The following is a 21,274-nucleotide window of genomic DNA, read 5'->3' as shown; positions in this document are numbered from 1 at the left end:
TATTCTGGTAAAATTCAACAGTCATGACCTCTACTTTTCCCTTTTAAAATATTCGTGAATGGCACTTTGGAGACAGACACCTCCTTTGTCTTCAGAACATGTGCTGAGGCACTAAGAGGTTGTTCCCTTATCAGAAGGAGCCTGTCAGGGGTGAAATGGCTGGATCAGTCTCTGCTGCCCTTCTGATCCTTGGTACCTCTGAGGCAGTAGGGGAGCCATCACCATGATGATGTGCTTTGCATCGTGGTCCTTCTGTCCTCTTAAGAATAGAATTAGGTCTTTTGTGTGTGTCTGAAATATTTGTCTCTGGTGGAGTGGCTTCTCTCAAATCCATGTGCTGATTTATGGCAGAGAAATGGGAGATTTCAAGGGCCGGAATTCAGGATATCCCTGAATGTGCACAGCTCCCATTTGGGGATATTCTGGCTGTGGAATGACTTGCTGTCCATTTTCCCCCCAAGTTGATCATATTAGGTCCCATTAGTGCCCTGGATACCCTTTGGGGTGTCCCTTGTAAGCAGAGGGACCTGCCTTGCTGTGCAAGTTGCTCTTGCAGCAGCACGAGAGGGGGTTCATTCCCTTTTAGAGGTGCCCTTTTGTTCCCTGCTGTTGCAGGGAGAGGAGCTTTCCAGGAGGGGGATGAAGAGGCCAGACTTAATGGTCTTAAGAGTGGATTTACTATTTTTTTTTCTATTTTGCGAAGGAAGGCCTGGGAGTTGTTTCTCCCTAACTGTTTCCAGATGGTGCTGCTGGAGCACAAAGATTTCCAGTGTGTTTGGGATGGCGGCTCTGAGACCCTCAGCCCCCCAGCACTTCCTGTGCAGCTCCACAATCCTGCAGGCTTAATCAAAACCAGTCCTGGCTGCCGAGGCAGGCTGCCCCAAGCCCTCTGCTTTCTCCTTCCTCCAGGCATTTTAACCCCTTGCCATTACAGCTCCAGCCCATCAGCCTGCCCATCTCACTTCTCTCCCTTCTCAAGCTGGCTCTGGGAACTTGCAGTATCCCAGAGATGAAACTGCATTTGGCTAGACTATTTGAACAATTTATGTCTTTGGGGAAAGGGAAGATGGTTTGTAATGTGAACCTGGGAAAATAATTTCTGTAGCTATGTAGGGCAGCTTATGCAATCAGGCCAGTGTGTCCAGGGCACAGAAAATTTCTCTTGCACCTATTTGCCTGCAGCACTTAGTATACAGTATGATTTTGTCAGTCGTGTGCTGTTGAGCCTCTATCTCTTTTTTGTGCCAATTTCCCTTAGAGCAAGCCAGATTTAATTTTATATCACAGCCTCTTCACACCCAGCTGACAAATTAGCTTAAGCTTTTTTCTTCTGAAGGTAATATGACAACTATAATTTCATTTGCAAGTAGGAGTACACTTGTCTCTTTTTAGCCTTTGAGCAACAGCCTGTGAACATTTGTAAAATCAGCTAAGAAGCTTGTGATCAACTGACTTCCCTTCTGGATCCATGGTGTCATCTCCCTTGTCCTGTTCTGTCATGTATTCTCCATCCTGTTTTTTTAGAAAACAGAACAGTGAACCGACTGCTAAGGCAAAACTCTGTAGTCCTCTTCACCTTGTGAAAGCTTGTAGTCATCATGTTTGAGCAAGCCAGATTTTCGTGCCATGAGCATGTTGCCCTGTAACGAGTTGGCTCAGTGTAAATTATGTGTGAAATGCTTCCTCAGCCCCATGTAATAATTATGGCATCCAAAGATGCCCCCAGTGCTATATTTTAGAGCTTTGTTGTGAGCCCTGTCCTGTTTCTGTTGAGTAAGAGCATGAAGATGAACTACCATTTTAAAATGCTTCTGCTTAGTAAAAGAGGAGGGAAATCAATATTTTGTGCTATTGACTTCTGTGCATGCAGAGTGTCCTTGTATTTGCTGGATCACAGACGTCACACAGTGCACAGTATTCCCAGGGGCTTTAACTTGCACTGGGTCTATTGTTGCCACTGTAGGTCATGGACCAGCAGAGTCAGACTGTATTTTCTTCATGCCTGGAGTGGTATGAGGGTGCTGCCATATGTGGTCCAAAGAAAGTGTATGTTTTGCATGTTTAAATTAGAGTGAATTAATGAAATCTTATCTCTCTTCAATTATATTTGAGTAGCTGAAAACATCTGTTGGCTCATCTGGAGAATGAAAAACCTAGCTGGAGGAAAGGCTGCTTCTGACCAGAGACCTGCTTCCATTATTTAGGAAAAAAAAAGTCCAGGAAGAATCAGCATTGTTATAAAGAATATGTATAAAATACTTCAATTTTAGCTGTGGAAGTACTTTTTGTGTATGAAAATCCCCTATCTCTGCAGCATTAGACTTGTGTACTGTAACTCCATATGGACATTGTCAGCTTAAAGCCTGAGTATGCAGTAAACTTGTTGCATCATGAATATTTTAACAGACCTGAAAGTATTTAAACTTTTCTGTGTGGTTTGGTCAGATGTGTATTTGTCTGTGTTTCATTCTGTGGCCTCTGCTATGCCAATCAGTTATTCTTCCTATTGTATACATATGATTTCACAGAAACCAAGTGCCAGGAGAGTGGAGTTAAGAAAATACGTATTTCAAAATACAGAAAATTGCACTGACACATTTGGGTGGCATCACTGGGGCTCTATTCAACAGGGATGCAGCCATTCCCAAATTGCCCTGTTCTGTCTGACCACCTTGTGGGCTTCCCTAGCCGACTGCTCCGGACTATTCAAACTCTGGTCAGGGCAGGAGACTATTTTTATTAATCTGACATCACTTTCCTTTCTTGTCTTTACTGTGTCACTGGGCTTCCCGCCCGGGGAGCCTCTGGCAGGCCTGGCCTCTCTCCAGCCGGGCTCCGCCGGGGTCCTGCCCCTTCCCGATGGCCGGGCGGAAGGGCTGCGTCCCACAGCAGCCTGTGGGCTCCGTGGGTGCCATGGCCCTGCTACAGGGCTGGGTGTGCAGCTGAGAGGCTGGAGTGGACCCCCGGGACAGGGACCCCCTTCTGCTGTGGGGCTGGAGTGGGTGAGAGGCTGCAGGCGGGAGCTGCATTCCCTGGAGCCCTCTGAGGCACCACAGCCATGGCAGCACGGGAGCTCTCCTGCCCCGTCCTACCGGCTCTGCAGAAAACACGGGGCTTTTAGGATATGGAACAGGGTGGGGGGGGGGCCTAGGCCGGAGGCTGCTGTCGCTGCAGCAACAGGGCCAGAATTCCAGGAAGGAAGAGGGGCCGGATGAGCCTCTGTCCGGGCCTCTACTGGGCTCAGAGCAGCTCGGGGGCGCTTCTTTTCTCTCGTGAGCACCGGGTCCCTTCAGCCAGAGCCCTGCGCTGGCAGCCCCACCCCTGCTTCTCCCTGCCTCGAGAAGGGGCCTCAGCCTGTGGGGTGGGTGTCAGAAGCCAGGGCTGTGCTAGCCAGCATTCTTCCCAGCCATCAAGGGCAGCTGTGCACAGTGTACTTGTTGGGGTGGCTTTTATCAAAATCTCAAGCTTTTAGTCCCCAAATACACTTAAAAAAAGGGGGGGGGATAGGGGAGTGGATGGGTGAGAAGTGGGTGAAAAGTAAAATGTAAGTCCTGCTACTTGCATCCAGCAAATTGTACAGGTTGTTGATGTCAGGGCACTAACAAGGAAGCAAATAAATGGAAGGTCTTCCCTAGATGATGTCTGCACATGTGGAAAACAGCCAAAGCCATGAAGCAAGTTTAATTGAAAGTGAAGACAGCTGAGGGGAAGCGTCCCATACTATAGACACAGTTACTGGTGCTGCAGCGTGATTAGCAAGAGCTGTATATCAAATTAGGATGAGTATGGAGGGAGAAGGGTGACATTAAGATCCATTTAAGAACTGCTTGATTCAGTTTTTCATTAATAATTGGTAATTCACCCTTAGATGCTACTTACCCCATTAATTTTATCCAAAAACAAGTTGGGGTAGGAGGCAGCACACACAGTTGAGGAGGCACACTGAATGCATCAGATACACTTGGACAAAGAAATGGTTATTTCCTTTTTGTTTATATGCAATAACTTGTGCAAGTAAGGATCTTATAAAGAATTGCCTATTTTCTTAGCAACTGATAATAAGATCAAGGCATTTACAGTTTTAGCAGTGCTCTGCCACAGTTAAATACTAAAAAGCCTTTTTCAAGACAATCCCCCCACCCGCCCCCCCGTTCCCCAACACAGGGTTTCTGTCTTTCCTGTATGCAAGAAGTAAAACAAAAAAGATGGTGAAACCACTGGGCTGTGATGAACAGCACTGGGATTTCTGTCTGGCTCATGATCTTTACTTTTTCTCAACTGTCACTTTCAGATTAATAGCTTCGTAGCCAGTGTTTTCAGCTTTTTTTTTTTTTCGCATTGTGAACATCTTATTCACTGTACTCTGAGAAAGTGGCTTCTGTTTGTCTAGTACAAGTCTGATAAATGTGTAGCTTGTGCTATCTCATCACTTCAAAATCCCATTTTGCTTTTGGGAGGAACAAGTAATTTCTTGTTGCCTTTTTATCATTGCTCTGTGTAGTCCGAGGGTTTCTGGCTTTCTCCCTTCTGGTTGCTTCTTTCCAAGCTACCAGGTTGCTGCACCAGCCTTAGCTCTTGGGGGCAGCCAGAGCAGAGACAGATGAGCTGTTCTTGTGAGTTTTGCTGCTGCTGTTCGGAACCCAGCAGGTGGTTATGGAACTTGAAAGGACTACATTAAGCTCACTCCACTTATCCTGGCATTGTCACAAAGCAGGAATGCTGCAGATCCAGGGAAGAGATTGCTTGGTCATGTTTCTGAGATTATCTTTGCAATGGAAAGGACTCAGCCCTTGAGGCTGAAGCTTGGATTCAGCAGGATTTGATTTTCTGGCTGGGGGGAGTGTGGATGAACTCACTAAGCTAACGATTCCTATGAGCAAAGTTTTAATCTGCAGACTCTAAGGTTTCATTCGGCTATCAGGAAAGAGTTGCTGATCAGGCCTCAGTGATTGTTGCATCCGGCAAAATGGCAAGTTGTGATGTGAAATCGATTGATTCTGGGGTCAGGTTAGTCCAAAAATAGGATTATTGCATTTTTAAGCTAAAATTTAGTTTTAATTTTAGGAAAAGAGTAGAAGGACTTTCAGACCTTCCATTATGTGTTGGAGTTGTGACATTTTCCATAGAGGAATGACTTTTTTCCAGTCCTTTGAGGCCTTCCATAAGTTAGTGCCACCTGCAGAGTTGATCACTTCTTCATGGCATCTTTGTTGATTGGCAATTTCTTATGTTTTTAAGATGTGTCTAATTCAGCTGCTCTTAGAATGTGTCAAGTTGAGAGGTATCAAAACTCCGAAAAACTCCAAAGCCTGGCTGTTCTGCATGTGCAGGAGTATCTACTTTGAGCTTCAGTCATCTACAAATGACTGTGCTGAGTTTATATTCTGACCTGAGGCAGTACCTGTGACTTGCAGTTTGTGGCAGACCTTACTATTGCAAGTGCCAGTGGAAAAGGTCTTGTGTTTGCAAGGCTGGGAAATGAAAGAATAGGAAAACTTTGAAATAAATGGGGGGTAAAGACTTTGTGGATTTGACTGAGTTGTGACTTGTACCCTGTCAAATCCAGTTGGCCTGCACAGGGGCTGTTGCTGCGGTACAGCCACAGTGGTCACCCATCCTATGGAAGTGTGGAAGCTCATGTGTGAGATCATCAATATGGTTTGAATAAAATCCCAATATGTATTGCAGAAAGCTGATTTCTGGTATTAGCTTCCAGTTTTATTCTCCCTACTCTAAAGCAAATTGCAAGTGCCTGAGAAATGCCTTTCAGTGGTAAACAAAGTAATGAAACATCCCAGTGGCAGTTTGATTTGATTTCGCAGGCTAGTGCTACCTAACTCAATTTCTTTATGAATGTCTGGCTGCATGTTGGCATCGAAAGAGAATGTAATTGGCAGGAGGGAGCTGTGTGAAAGGGATGGAGTTATCTGGGGATTCCCTCTCCCATCAGGCTGCTGCCAGAAGGCAGAGTCCCTCTATGTTTGTGGTGGGCACTTATCTGTGTCAAACCTTCCCTCTCCCTTTCCCACTTCCATTTGGTGAGATTAGTTTTGTTCATGTGCAGTCAGAGGAGGAGATTGAGCTGTATCCCCAGCCTCTGCTGCCTTAGATTGCCTACTAGCAGGGGTTTTCTGTGTGGATGTTGCTGGACTGTGCTGTTCCAGTTGCAGGAGTTTAACGCTTTCACTTCTTGCTCTGTTTAGTTTTCAACAAAGCAAACTCCGTATGGAATAATCGTGCAGCAGGCCCCAGATTCACCATTAGTGACCTGTAAAATTGGCAGCACTGGAGATTATTGGCCGGAGACGGTTTCCCTAGGCGCTTCCTGCCTTCTCTTGGAGAGTTAAGTTCAATTAGAGCAATGATACGCACAGCAGGGATTTTGCAAAGAGTCCAGTACTTGGTGGTAGCATTGCTGTATGAAAGGCAAAGAGATATCTTTGGCCTTTTTGTGACCTCAGTGCTCCAGCTGCTGCCCTCTTTCTAACCTCTGCTATCTCAGAACTCTCACTAATGTAACACTCTTTCACCTCTTCTTTTACCTCCTGATGCAACCATATCCCTCAGGCATTACTAGTCTGCATTCTGTGAGGTTTGTCCTTCAAAAAACAAAGTAGAGATTGTGGGATGTGGGGCATTTCCCCCTCCATTCAATTTTTCTTGTTTCTTTCTGGCTTCTTATGTATTGTGGACTGCCCTCAGATCTCTGTAATCATCTTTCTATTCACACTTTTGTGATTTGCTTCTACTTTCGAAACTGTTCTGTTTCTGGTTGTGGTTTCTTGGCATCCAGGTTCTGTGATTTCAGGAAATCCCACAAAGTTCAGTTCTGTCTCTTTTCTGCCACAGCCTTGTGATGATAGTCCCTCTTTATTAGTCCCTTATGTGAAGAACATAATCCTGAAAATAACAATTATATTTTTCTTTTTTTATTGTAACTTTCAGCTTGCATTCACTGCCCATATCCTCAATATCCATTAGGGCAAGTTGTCCATTAATTCCTTATTCTCTTTGTAGAAATCTTTCTGGTTTTGAGGGTATTGAGAGACTTGCACAGGAATTTGTCTGAGATACTGACCTTGCAGGTGTGTGTATAAGTACTGTTAAAAGCATACCTGGAATAGTCTTTCAAGAGAAGACCATCTCTCCTGATATAGGGTGGATGTTTATGGTATTTAGACATACATTGGTAAACTACAGTTTGTGGGATAAACAATCACAGTGCTTATAAGGTGTACTTAGACTGAGGGAGAAAAAGACTAACTGTACATTTCCATCATGAACTTGTTCCATCAAGTTCATAGTTTAAACTTTGAGTGATGTTGTAGTTGATGGTCTCCATTTGCTTCTTCCAATTTCTGTGTTTTTCTTTCTGTTTCTGAATAGTTTGCGGAGTTTTGTGCTTAACCTGCTTTCTGGCTGCTAGTATTTGAGAAGAATGTGCTCACACAGTGGCCAGCCTAATTAATTACTGTTAATCCCCAAAAATTGGCTGCTAAAAGTTTTGTTGTCCTTGAAGCTTTCATACTGTGCATGCTACTGTAGCATGAGAGCATGAGGAGAGGGTGATTGTTTCCTGGCAGGTTTCCACAGAGAATCCCCTGGCTTGAGGTAAAGAGGAAGAGAAGGAGGATGGATACAAACTTTAAATAGCATTGCTAATCTCTGCCCTGAAATAATAGCACCTTGCTTTTCAGCAGGAGTTGCGTTAAATTGCATTTTGTGCAAACTGTGAAATTTGTGCCAGTGGCCACAGGCTGTGTGTAGGGTAGGAGACCTCTCTCTGGTAGGAGCTGGCCTTTCACTCAAATGTCCCAGCACAAAACTTTAAACATTCTACAAAACCTCTTTCCTGACAGTGACTGTACATTCCAGTCAGCTTCATGCCCATAATGTATTTGCTTTTGACAATTTGAGATTGTTTTGCTGTGTTTTGTCAGGGCCTCTCTCTCCCTCCTCTCCTTCCCCAAGAGCTGCTGGAGAAAGTGCAGGGCTCACTTGAGTTCCTCCTCACAAGTCATAACAGGAGATAGACTTAGAAAGTGATTGTGGAGGGTGGCTCTTTCCTTTCCTCCTTCTCCTCCTCCTCCCAGCATTCTGCTGGGAGTTGCTTGTGAATGCACTGGGGTACCAGGGTGGAATTGATACAGACTTTGTCCAGTTTGGTTTATCCTCTGCTCAGACAGAAAGGCATGTGAGTGCCCTTTCCCCATTCCGAAGAGGATGTGTTGGAGGGAGAGGAACAAAAAATAAATTTAGAAACAGAAATAAAAATTTAGGAAGTATTATGTTATCTTAATCCTCACTGCACTGCTAAAATAGAGATGGGTCTGGGAATTTCATAGAGAAATTCCAGAAGTGTTGGAGGTTCATATATTCCTGGAGAGAGGATGGTGGAGCTGCCAATATGTGACCAAACATGTGGGCTCAGAATCCCTTCTGGGCTGAAGAAATGAGGCCTAGAGGATTGATTTCCTGTTGGGAGTGTGAGATATTGTGCAGGCTTACTGGGTGTTTGAAGTTACATTGACTACTTTTTAACTTCATATTAAACTATTAATATTGTTTTGAAAAGGAAAAAAATATGACACATTTACAGCTAATGTTTAGGGAAACATTTCTTCAAGACTGGGCGAGGTGCACAATAGCTTCTGTAATTTTATGTTCTGGTTTTTTTCAGTTTTCACCATAATAAATGTGTTTGCATATAAAAATTTTTTGGAAAAGGACCAATATTATACATAACTGATTTTACAGAGGGTAGAGTAGGATTAGTTTAATGCTTATTTTATGGCTTTTATTGGTTTTTTTTTCCTTCTACACAATTTGGCACATGCAGTTGAAAATAAATTTTAGGTGTATTGGCTTACATGGAAAAAAGTAAGTTGGCAGAATGCTTTAGCTCATTCTTCCCCCATTTCATGCAGGGTCTTGTCTTTGGCTGAGTTAAGACAGGCCTATATTTCCTTGCTTTCTATTCCTTGAAACTCCTACATTCACTCTTTGTTTTCTTGTCTTGCAGAACGAGCCTCTGACTTCAGGTTATCATGGCTATCCAGCAAGAGACAATCAAGTAAGTGTCTGATTGCAGTAAATGTGTGTGTCCCTGCATCTCTGTACACGTAGGTGTGTTTTGTCTGACAGTTTCCTGGCTGTCATGTTATGGGGTGAAAATAGTTTTGTTCTATTGTGGATTGTTTGTGGAGACAGCATGTGATTAATTGACTGGGGTTTTATGGCTTCCAGCAATATGTGGCAAGACGCCTGGTAAAGGGTTAAATATCATCCACGTTACTAACAGCTCAGGAAATTCTTGATACTTAGAAATGTCACAGCTTAGAATCCCTGTCCTAAGCTCCCACTGTATCTCCTCAGTGTTAATGAATGTAGATGTTCAGTGCCAGTACATGCTTGGCCCTGTTTTATACTTATTGCTGTAATTCTGGCATCTGGGGAGCAAAACAACACTGAGTTTTTGTGAGAGTCTGCTTTGCTGGTGGAGTAGGGAATGACACGTCCTGTTGGATTGTTTCTAATATCTGTGAACTTGTCTTGCATTCCTTTCAAGTCCTGCAGGGCCCCTGCCCCTTGCTCTTATTCAGGATGTGTTCCTACAGCAGTAAAAATTACACTGTTCAGTGCACTGCATCTGTAAGCATTCTCTTGCCTCCTGACAGAAGACAGAAATCCCAGTTGATGAATTTGCACGATGGAAGGAGGAGATGCTTTGGAACAAATGAAATTTAATGGTTGTAAAATAGAACTGTCACACATTAAATCTCCCTTTTTAGAATGAAGTTTTTTTCAGTGTTCTGCAGTGCTACTGCAAAGCAGAGTATGAACCAGTGTAGCAGGAAATTAATATGCACGGAAAATCAATAATGCAGCACATTTCAGTAATGAGCAAATAACAAAACCAAAATCAAATTCTTTAATACTCTCAGGTACTGCTATATAAAGAAAGTGATTTTCATCATCTCTTGATGAGGTCTGGGTATATGTAATAACAGCTTAATGGGAGATGTTTTTATGAAGGAAGTGCAGCATAGTGCAGCCTCAGCAACTGAAGAGCTTAAGTCTTTGGTGCCTGGTATGTGAGTACAAGTTTATAGGAGGAAATTATTCAGAATGTCTTCTGGGATATATTAAACTACTAACTAGCGCAAATAAATACTGCCCACTGGGATGCTGTGAGAGTTGTGTTCCTACTCTGTCCAGCCTAAGTGAGGTAAGCTAGGCTGTGAGGCAGAGCCAGTCAGATCCTTAAAGCGGCTATCTTTTGGCTTTCCCATTCTAGTAGCACCTTCTGTACGATATTTTGGTGCTTCACTTTACCTACCTGTTTAGGGGTGTTTTGATACCTACCAGTGCATCCCACTTCACAGGTTTCCTGTTTCTCATCCCATAAAAACTCTTCTGATTTGAATGTCCAGAACTGCTATTGCTGGCAGATTGCTAGATCAGCATAGATGGGCATGGGAGGGTATACTACAGCCAGGATGTGAAATGAGAATTACAGCTTGGGTAGCCTCGGGGAGTATGGGGAGTAATGAATGCTAGCAAGTGTGCATGTATTTCGGATGGCAGATAGCTTTTTCTTGGAGGACAAACAGCTGCAGTTTAACTTGTATGTTTTCATTTAGCAAATGCTTGTAAAAATATTTTTTGACTGTTTTTTGTTTAATTTGGTTTTTCTTCCTGCTCTCTATGACATTTTGATCCGTAGTAAGTATTTGTCCTTCTGTCTTGCTTGTGTCCCTGAAGCAGTTTAAATTCAGATCTGGTTTTCACTAATGAGGTTTCAAGGCTTTTAGCTAATCTGATTGCAAGGCTTTAACTTGATAGCAGAAAAAGAAGTCTTCTGTTGCCACAGGCTGGGAGATCAGCAATGGCTGATCCATCACCTGCTTTTTTGCACTGGGAAAGGAGGAAGTGATGTGGGAATATGTGTAGGGGTCCTAACCTTGTAACAAAGTAATTATGAGACACAGGAGCAATTGTGTTGGATTTCCTCAAATTAGGAGCTGGATTTGAGCTGGTGAGGGTAAGTCAGTGTATCGTGCTCGTCCCCATTGCACTACTTTACTGTAAGTATTTGTACTGTGGTTTTTCCCCACACTGTTTTCTTAAGGAGGAGTAACAAAGCTGAACTTATTTTTAGGGTTTTTCATCCTGTGACCACAGTAGTCAAATTCTGCTCTTTCACTTTATGTAGCATCCTACTCCTCCTTCATTTGTTTGAATGCCTTTTTCATTCCTTCAGGCTCTGAATGCTGTTAAATTGCTGGCTGCAAACCTTTCACTGTGCTGTTTTTACACCCTCTAGTGGTTAAATCATACCCAAATGTTCCAGATTATTGGAGTTTTTATTCCTGCCAGTGGAAATGTGTGATTGGTTTGAGTCCTCACTTTGGCCACTTGGGAATGCTTAGGTCTCCAGAACAGGGTTTATTTTGTATCTTTTCCCATGTACTGAAGCATTCTGTTGTCACCATGCACGAGCAGCAGTACTGAAACAAGTGAGACGAGGTTCATGTTGAGGCTCTTTCTCACAGAATTCTGGTGTTGTGTGATTGCTTTATGATAACCCAAAGCTCTGGGTGGTTGTGCAGCCCCCTTGTTCCTCCTCTGCCCCACCAGAGGGTCAACTTGCTGGACTTTTTGTGGTCATAGGACCCAGGGAGCATGTGTGCTAAATCATTATTGTATAAGTTTGCCTAAAAAGGTGCTTTCTGTTGCTGAAGTATTGCACTACTAGATCTATGTTACACTCCTGTAAGGAGCTGGAGAGGTCTCTGAGACTGTTCTCAGAATTCAGGGTTTGCTCTGTGGGTGCCTAATGGCCATTCAGGAATGGCAGGATACCCTTTCTTTTCCCAGAGCTAGGCTGATGGCAGGGACAAAGCCCGTGGTAAAGGGAAAATGACAGAATATTGGTGTAACATAGTGTAACATTGCTGAGATGAGAACTAGGTCTTTTGGTGGGGAGAGCTTATTCCCTTGGGACTATTCAGTTTTTCAGCCCTCTGTTAGGTCTGCCAACAAAATGGTATTTCTCTTTTTGTAATGCAAGCGCCTGCCTAAAATGCAGTCAACCAAGACTTCTTTGCTTCATTTCCCGAGCTGTGACAAACAGCTCTGAGGTACTTTGAGCTGGTCTCAACATGGAAAATGACTGGTACAGCTACACTGATACAGCTTTTACATACAGACAAACTCATCAAGAATACATATTCTTCTTCCAGAAGGCTGTTGCATGCTGACTGTGCCAGCTCATTTTGTATATAGCCAAGGCCTATATTATATTGCTCTAGTGCTTTTCATGTCCAAGTGTATTAGACATGATATCTGAGATTTGTTAGAGTGCCGAATACTGGCACATCCATGGCAGAATTTGCAGCTGCACAGAATAATTTTGTTCCCCAACAGGAAGCAAAATGAGCAAGAACACCTTATTTAGCTGCCACTAAAGGGAAGAGAGGAGGAGAGAGAGTTTATGGAAGCAGGAGGTAATTGCACACACCAGAACTGGGTCAGGATGTTAGAGCTATTATACCTCTTCTGTTATGGAAAGTGATCCTCAGCTATCACAACGGGTTAGGATATTGGTTTGAAGCCTCTTTTAAAAGCTTGTACTTCCCTAAGTACAATTCTTAAATCAAACTGAACCATTGGCTTGGTGCTAATGTGGTGGAAACATCGTTACCTATCACAAGTGACATTTCCTTCAACAGCTTAATTTCAGTGGCTGGTTTTCCTTCTGAGCACTCGGTAGGCCTGACCTGCTGTTCTCCTGTATGTAGATGAGGCTGCAGCCCAAGGTAGTGGCTGCCTGTGGCAACTGCTAGGAACAGCTTTATCAGTATCCTCTCAGTTTTGAGTTCAAGCTTAAGGTGAAATGCTGTTAAATCCTCTCCAGTTGTCAGCCTTTCCCCTGGCTCTGCACTCCCTTGCTGCATTGGAATATCTGACGGGGCATCGCCGGCTCCAGGCGGATGTGAGCGCTGCCTTCCCTGGGCCACAGGCTGGTGAGGGGAAAATGAACAGCAGTGGTGGCAGCCTGTGAGAACAGGAAGCCTCCCCGTTGCTTTTTTCCCCTCTCTGTTTGTTTTCTTTGCCCAGTCCTTCTGATGTGGGGAGTTTGGCAAGGAAGACCTTCATCCTGAGATGTGAAGGGTGTGTGAGAGCTCTCATGGGGAGGCAGGACAGCAGGTCACTGGGCTTCCTGTTGGAGCTGGCTGCACAGAGGCACTGCTGCTCATTGGTGGTCTCTTGGCAATAAACAGCAGGGATCTCCACACAGAATTCTGAGGGGGAAACCTGTCCTCTCTCATTTGTGTGGTCTGAGACTCTTTTACCTATCTTTTCTTCTTCTCCATTATGTGGATGAAGTGTGAATTTGGGAATATTGCCACAACTTGATTAGCAGCTAAGTGGCCCAGCATTGATAAGGATATCCACCCAAAAAAACCTCTTTAGTACCAACAGACTTGAGATGCTCTTGCCATGAAGCAAACAAAAATGTCATCCTGGAGGAAAATGGTTTGGTCACTTGTTTGTTTTCACTTGTACCATGATAGCACCAACCACAGTCTCTCTAGTGCCCTGCTTGGTCATTTTTGTAACAAAGACTCCCTGTCTCAAAGTTCAAATCTAAGTAGTCTTCCTGAAAAGTTTTAGTTTTTAATTTGCTTTCCTCCTAGTAACTATGAAAATAGAACCTCCAGTGTGTATGTTATGTGGCTCTGTAACCTGTGAGGTGGTGGCAGTGGAAGTGTAAAGTTATTCAGGAGCTAGAAAGGAGCATTGTTTCTGTGGTTTTGGGTTGTTTGTTTCTTACATTCTTTGTTTGAAAAGTATATTTAATACAAATTATTAAACTCAGGGGCAGAGGGAGGTTCTAGAGAGGCTCAAATAAAGTCTTAACACCTTGCTCTGTGAGTAAATAGCCAGGACAAAGATCAGGAAGCTTCTGAGATCCTCCAAGTAAAATGGAGAAGACCAGGCTTGGTGTTCCTGGTACTTTTAAGGAGTCCCTCTTGGCTTGAAAGCAATCAGCCTGAAATCTGGGATGGGACCAAGCTAATGAGGGAAAACTGCACTAAGCACTTTGCTTATGTTTAAAATTAGGTGGATTGGGGTAAGTCTGCTAAATCTGCTGCATCCTGACTCCTACAGCCCCTCTTCAGGCAAGCAGTGAAGTGTTTCCACACTGTACTGGACAGGACTGAAGGGATATTCTATTACTGACTTACCTGCAGTATCCCATAGAAAATAATGAGCTTCATTTCAGAGAATGTAGTCTGGGCAAAAATGTCCAATGTACTCAGGAGGTGAGAAGCATCTGTGAGGTGGCTGCACCCAAAGGGGTTCAAGAGTGTGTGGGGGGAGAACTGCTGGGATGTTACTGCCTCATGAAGCTGTGAGGAGTTTGGGCCAGTTCAGATGTGCTTATGGAAAGCCATTTAACACTGCAGGAGGGAAGGAACCTGGGAAGTTCTTTACCAGATTGCATCCCACTCTGCTTAAAACTCACAGTACATTCAGAAGGTAAAAACGTGTTGAGAGAGTGAAGAGAGTTAAGTTAAAACAATGTAAATTGTGGTATGTGAGAAGGAAGATAGAGAACAGAATGTTTAGCTAAAAACTGAAGGAGGAGCTGGTTACAGATTGAAGTTTAAACAATTAAGGATGAGTTGGAAAAGCAAGATCTGCGGAGACTAATCTGGTGAAGCATCTCCCCTGAATCCAGAACTGTATTGGTCAGGCACTTGCTAGATCGCTTGAAGCATGAAGAAGTGGTTCCTTGTTTTCTCATGCCAGACTATATCCCTAAGATGCTGCAAGAAGGGGGATTAAAAGGGGGTTAAAAAAGTTATAAGGGGGATTAAAAAAGTTGTAAGACACAAACAACCAAATAACTTAGCTTGTTATAAACCTGAAATTTCACTCTGAACCAAGTCTCTGTGCTTGTATTAGCCACATTTCTCCAAATCTCTCCTTTCCTTTGTTTAGCAGATTTCCTAGCATTAAACCCCTTAAATAATACAGGAAGCACAATGTCTTGCAGTTGACATGAATCTTGCAAGTAGATCACTCTGGCTGTATATTTATTCCCCTCTTCCCTCATGTCTGCTGCCTTTCTAATCTCTGAATACAAGTCAGAATCCTTTCCTTACAGAGCCCTGAATACCTTCCAGAAACATATCCAGTGAACTCCATTGCCAGTGCATGCCTTTCTCATAATCAATAACAAAAGATAGTAAGTAACCATGTGGAAAAAAGTTGTAAGAGAAGAAATAGTTAAGAAGTGCACCTAATTCAGATACATGGGAAGACTTCCTCGAAGTAAGCTCCTTAAGGCCTATAAACAGCTTCTCAAAGGAAGTAACAAATACCTTGCTGATGAATAGTCCGGCCAAAGCTCTGGGGTTGTAAGGCGTTGGCAGGAAATGGGCTTGCATGATGTAATACAAATTCCTTTCATGTTTGAGTCCTCTGATTCAAGCAATTTCTCATCTCTGCTTAAGGGTTAAAGAGGGGAGATGTGAGTCATCCTTGGGAGATACCAGGAGACCACTTTTTCTCCTGTGGTGACCATATGAGTGTTATCTCATGTCTTAGAGATTCCCAAGCCCCTCAGTTCCTCTGGCAAGAGGGACAGCATCTTGTTTAGATTTTCCCTTCTGAATCATTACGCCAGAGTGTGGCGTATGTGTTAGAAGTAGTCTGGATCAGTTGTAGGACTAAAACCAAATGGTGCAGAGAAAATGGTCTGTTGATAGCTATGATATCCTATTGAGGGCATGAAAGCAGCTATTCCGGGTCAGACAGAAGGTTTCTGCCTTCCAGTGTTCTGGCTTTGACAGTGTCTAATAGCAAGTACTTAAAACAGAGGGAGCAGCGCCAAGATTCGGGGATACTTCCCCTCTGCTGTGCTCTTGAAGCAATCCTGTGGCTTTGGGATTTCCTGGCTATAGATTTTTATTCTTTTTTAAAGTCACCTGTGATAGATTTTTTTCTTTATTGAATTTCTCTAAATGGTTTCGGAGCCTGTCTAAACCTTTGGCATCCCCAGCATCCTGTGGCAACAGCTCCCTACTTTAGGTGGGTTTTTATGGGGAAAAAGTTCTTCAGTACATCACTGACTTAAAACCGGGGTGGTTTTAAAGCTCTTGGATGAGGGGGGCACTTGGGGTCCTCAGCATATACATATCTATCTATCTATCTATCTATCTATCTATCTATCTATCTATCTATCTATCTAGATATATATATATAGATCTGTATATAGATACATAGACATAAATTATTTTTTTAAAACCACTTGAATAATATCTGTGCAGCTGTTATTTCTAGGTACCCAGAAGTGCCGCAGCGCGTTGCTTCTGGACAGCCCGCGCTCTTGGGAGCCAGGGCTCTGTGCCGTGCGGTGCCAGGGGGTGCCCCGCGGGCGGGCGGCGCTGGCGCTGCGCTGCCGGGAGAGGGCTCTGTGCCGTGCCGTGCCGTGCCGTGCCAAGGGGTGCCCCGCGGGCGGGCGGCGCTGGCGCTGCGCTGCCGGGAGAGGGCAGCCGGCGCACGGCCAGCCCAGCGCTCCCCGGCCCGGCCCGGCCCGGCCTTGCCCGCCGCCTCGGTCTGCCCCGCGCAGCACAGCCCGCCGCACGGACACGGGGACTCGGCCTCTGGCGTCCCGCAAGGGTCTGGGAGTGATTCCTCATGGGTGCTTCTGGAGCGGCTCCTGTGGGCGAGGGAAGCTGTGCTTAGAGGGATGGGGAGAGGGCAGCCCCTTCGTGCGTCCTGTGCCGCCGTTTGGTTCGCTGAAGAATCACGGTGGAAAAGGTTTCCACAAACGCCTTTGGTCTGTGAGCAGAGGCAGATCTAGGAGGGTGGTTGGAGGAGGAGCGCTCAGAATAGCCTTGCTTTTAGAGGGGGGCCCAAGCAGGCACTCTCCAGGCTTTCCTGGCTGGAGCAGGATCCTGGCCCCAGCTGGTTACTCCAGAGGGAGGGATGCTGCCCAGCGCTGCTGGCACTGTGAGAGATGGTCCCTCCTTTGGGCATGGGCTGGCGTGCTGGGTTTTCCCCAATGTGCATTCTGCACATCATGAAATCGCACAGCTTTCAAGTGAATGAAGAGCATGTGCGTGAATAAATATTGTTCTTGCATCTTAATTTTTTTAAAGGTGGCTAGAGATCCCAAGAAATTCAATTGGTCAGTGCAGTTACAGAATGTGGAAAGATGCTGGAAAAGATCAGATGCTTATGGTTAGATCCTTTACTAAAGGAAATTAAGCCAACAGCAGGCATACATTGCTAATTTTTAAGGGCTAATCATGTCAGATCAATTTTGTTTTTTTGTTTGACATGGCAGCAGGGCTGGCAGACAGAGAAAGCTACTGGCGTTGGACATAGTCCCACATGACCTTTACATAAACTAGACAAATGAAAGGTGAAATTAAGAAGGGGCTGAACACCTCATTGGAAAACCGTATGTGGAACAATTATATCATGCTTTTCTGTGAGTGTGTGTCTGATCTGGAGTCTTAACGAGTCTTGCCTGCTTTGCTGTTCTCTAGTGCTCCTCAAAATTGAGGGTAATAAAACAGTGACTGAACATATGTATGTGCAGGGCCTGGCAGCCTTTGGAAGGTAGGATTAGAAATTGGAAAGATCACCGTAAATTCCAGGAATGCCCTGAAATCCAACAATGTGAAATTAAACAAAACCAAGCAGTATTAACAAAAGGAACTGTATATACAGTATAAAATGGAGACTAACTGGCTAAGCAGTAATATCCAAGGAAAGATCTGGGGTAATAGGAGATAACAAACTGAGTATGTGGTGCTGGTTTTTGTAATCTTGAAAACCTGGAATGCATTTCCAAGTGTGTCAAGTAAACTGCAGAAGACAGTTATTCTTTGCGGCTTAATACAGCAAGTGGAGCACTGTGCCTGCTTGTAGGCACTTAAGGACATTACACAGTGAAATCTAGAAAATGTCCAGGGAAGACCAAGAAAAGGAGGCTCAAAGAGCCTGACATAATAGGAAAATACCAGGCTTGTTCCTTCTTTTAAAATCGACAGAGTAGAAAATATGGAGGATGGGGATTGATTATTTACTATGTCCATTGAAGACAGCTTAATTGGTATCAAGAAAGGCTTAAATTGGATATTGTGGAGTAAACCAACATTTTCTGATTCAATGTAGTGAAGTAGTGGAAGGGTAATTTAGGGGATCAGAGTTCCAATTTCTAGGAGTCTGTAATAACAAGTTAGGAAATTCCTGATGGATGTTTGTCTAAACATGCTCTGTGCTGTCCCTGAGCATGGAGGACCTCTTGACTCCCTTGCCCTGTATTTGTGTTATTTTGTGACAGTTAAAAGCACTGACATTATTCCACAGCCATATGTCTGCTCTTTCTCTGGTTTTTCTGGGGTTTTTTTTTTGGTGTGCGTTTAAATTGTGAGATAGGAGATTCCTCTGCTCCTATATGATCTTGGAAGTGCCCAAGATCCTTTCTTTGTGACAGCTGCCTCAGCTCTGTTTCTTCCTGAGCATCCTTATTACTCAAATGGTGTGGGGTATTCAGCATCTCTGAGTCAGTCCTTCGTTCTGTCTCAGTAATATCTGCTGTGTATGGACCTTGGACTGGTCTGATGTTTTGATTTCCCTGTAAGCTCTCTGGTCAGATTTCCATTATGAATGTGTTTAGAAGAGAGATCGTTATTATTATTTTTCTTTAATTAACATAAACAAACCTATCCTTGCTGCCGTACCTGCATGAAGAAAGGAATGAGAGGATTGAGGAGGAGCATTTGCTCAGGCTGGGCAGGGAGTGTGCCTCTGCCTGCCTGTGGCTGGGATCTGCCCCTGTGTGCCTTACACCAAGTCCAGCACAGCTTCAGCAGGACCCCGAGTAAATGAACGGGATCGCTCTCTGCTCTGCTCTGCTGGCTTCTCCTGCGTGGTGAGTGAGCAGCTCTGCATTGCCTGGGGAAGGATGCTGTGTGCAAGCAGCCTACCTCAGCCAGCCATGCAGATGCTCCCGACAATACCTGGTGGATGGAAGATGGTTTCATTCTTCTTAGTATTAAGGGAGAAGTATTTCCAGCAGTAGCATAATGTTGCTCAGAGTAGGCATTTGCCAGATGGTTTCAGCTCCCCCGAGGTTTTGGGATGTGAAAGGGAAGGGGCCAGGAACACACTTTTGATTCATTCCATTAGTAGATTAATCGGCACTGTCCTGGCTTAATAAGTCTCTTAGATTTCCCAGTGGAAATGGCACATGTAATTCTGCCCAGGTCACGCTCTGCACCCCTGTGTTGGAGCTTTCACAGCAAGATGCTGTGCTGCCGCAGGCAACATCTGCAAAGCAAGACTGGGGGTGGGAGGGGGCGGGTTTTCTGGTGGAGGGAGAGGTGAGAAAAATCTTTTTAGTAGAAACTGTTAAATAATGCTTGTGGGAGTGAAATAGGTTGTCAGAATCTGCTTGAATTCTGCATTTTGGTAGGGACATACTTAAAACATATTGCAGTGATAATTTGATGTTAGGAGGCTTTTTTTCCCCCTTCCCCCCTTCCATTCTGTATTAATTGCCAGCTAGATTGCATTTTCCAGGAAGTCTGTGATTAGAGGACAAGGGTGCTCTTCCTGATAAAGGTCAGAGGCTGCTGTCTCCAGAGGCTGTTGATAAAATGATGAGAACTGTCTCATGGATTTTAACGGAAAACCTCAGCAGATACTGTGCTGTTATTTACCTGGGGGTGAGGGCAGGCAGTCCCCCATGACCTGTCTCTTCCCACCTCTGTTTCCAAAGGCCAGCCAATTGTTCAGTGCATTTAATTGCTGCTGCTGCCCACACAAGAGGTTTGTAGCTCATGGAGTTTTAGGAGGAATCTGTGCTTTTAACTCTTGCTGCCTTTGGATTTCAACGAACTGCACTCTGATGTCACAGCAGCATCAAGCTGGCTTGCTGCCAGGCTCTATAAAGGTATAGCATTAGGATTGCGTCTCATGAGACCCACTGAAATTCCTTTGCAGATGGATTTTGTTGAGGAGACACTTCAGGTATTACCAGCAAACATGTATTCGTGTTTTCTGGTCCATTGTTCCTGCTACACCTGGCGAGCATGGGCTCCCCTTTCTTACAGGTCAGGAGGACAGCAGCAGCTTACATTGGCAACAGTTTGATCATCATCTTTATTTCTAGGGCACCTGTCACCCTGGCTCCTTGCCATGGTCTCTCTAAGCTAAAACAGTGCTGCTCATTTCCAAGTGCTTGGAGAACAACATCTTGTTTTCCAACCATTTATGGCAGCTAGCTCCGATCCTTTGCGGGGTCTGGAGGAAGACTGACAGGGGCCAAAGGAGTAAATGTCATGAGACTCGAGCTTTCTGTTGAAAGCTGAGATAGAGATATTTTACATCCCGTGGTATATGTAGCCGGATTTAGGCTCCTTGGTATTTCCAATAGAATGGCATTTCAGAACTGGGAGCTGAACTCTGACAGCAGCGTTGTCCCCAGTTGCTGTCAACTTCACCCCAGACAGAGAACTGCTGTTTTTCTTGAGCAGCTGCTGCTACGGAGCAGAGTACGGGAAAAATGATCGTCACTGAAATAATTTGAAATAGACAGATAGAGCCAGCCATCTGAATTTTACTCAAGAATTAATCTAATCACTGTGTAATATGTTCTTACTGGTTTATCCTACCTAAAGGGCAAAGTTAACTACATTAAGCACAATTTGGAGCATTTGATTTCCTTCAGACTTAGACTTTGGATGCAGCTGACTATCTGTGTACGAATTTCGAGGTTTCTGGGCGTCTCTAATCCAGTTTGTAGTGACATTACCATTAGATAACCATAGGAAGGCCTTTATCTGAAAGGGAAACTGCATTCTTCAGGTCACACAAGGATGAAAAAAGATTTTTCTGGTCACTGTTGCTTTCTGGAAATTTGGGAACAGGGAACAATTTAATATATTGTTGCTTTGTTATCCAAGTGAGTAGTTTCTCTAGCAGTTACAATACTTATCAGATGGCATGGTTACACTTCAGAGCTTAAATCTGGATTCAGATAAAATGAGACTATATTGCATAGAAACTAGGACACAATAAATGCATGTGTTGACTAGCCATAGTTACTTCAAACCATTTATTTCATCTAAACCAAGTGAGTTGCTACTCATTCAGTCTGTCTTTATTAGAAAGGGATTGGAAGAATAAGGAGGTCACAATTAATACCTAATGCAAGAGTCTGATTTTGCCAGGATTTGAT

At 44.1% G+C, this 21,274-nt stretch overlaps 1 protein-coding gene across 6 annotated transcripts in view; it reads left to right on the top strand.

The window, feature by feature from the left end:
• Positions 1 to 21,274, top strand: part of RBFOX2 (RNA binding fox-1 homolog 2) — a 170,266-nt gene that overhangs the window by 25,936 nt on the left and 123,056 nt on the right. For all 6 annotated transcript variants that reach the window (XM_058023107.1, XM_058023106.1, XM_058023104.1 and 3 more), the window contains exon 2: positions 9,023 to 9,073. In XM_058023107.1, coding sequence (XP_057879090.1) covers positions 9,023 to 9,073 — 51 coding nt within the window. The remainder of the gene's footprint in view (positions 1 to 9,022; positions 9,074 to 21,274) is intronic.

The sequence above is a fragment of the Melospiza georgiana genome, chromosome 4 (assembly GCF_028018845.1).
Source record: "Melospiza georgiana isolate bMelGeo1 chromosome 4, bMelGeo1.pri, whole genome shotgun sequence".
Lineage (NCBI taxonomy): Eukaryota > Metazoa > Chordata > Aves > Passeriformes > Passerellidae > Melospiza > Melospiza georgiana.
This window is presented reverse-complemented; position numbering and strand designations above follow the sequence as displayed.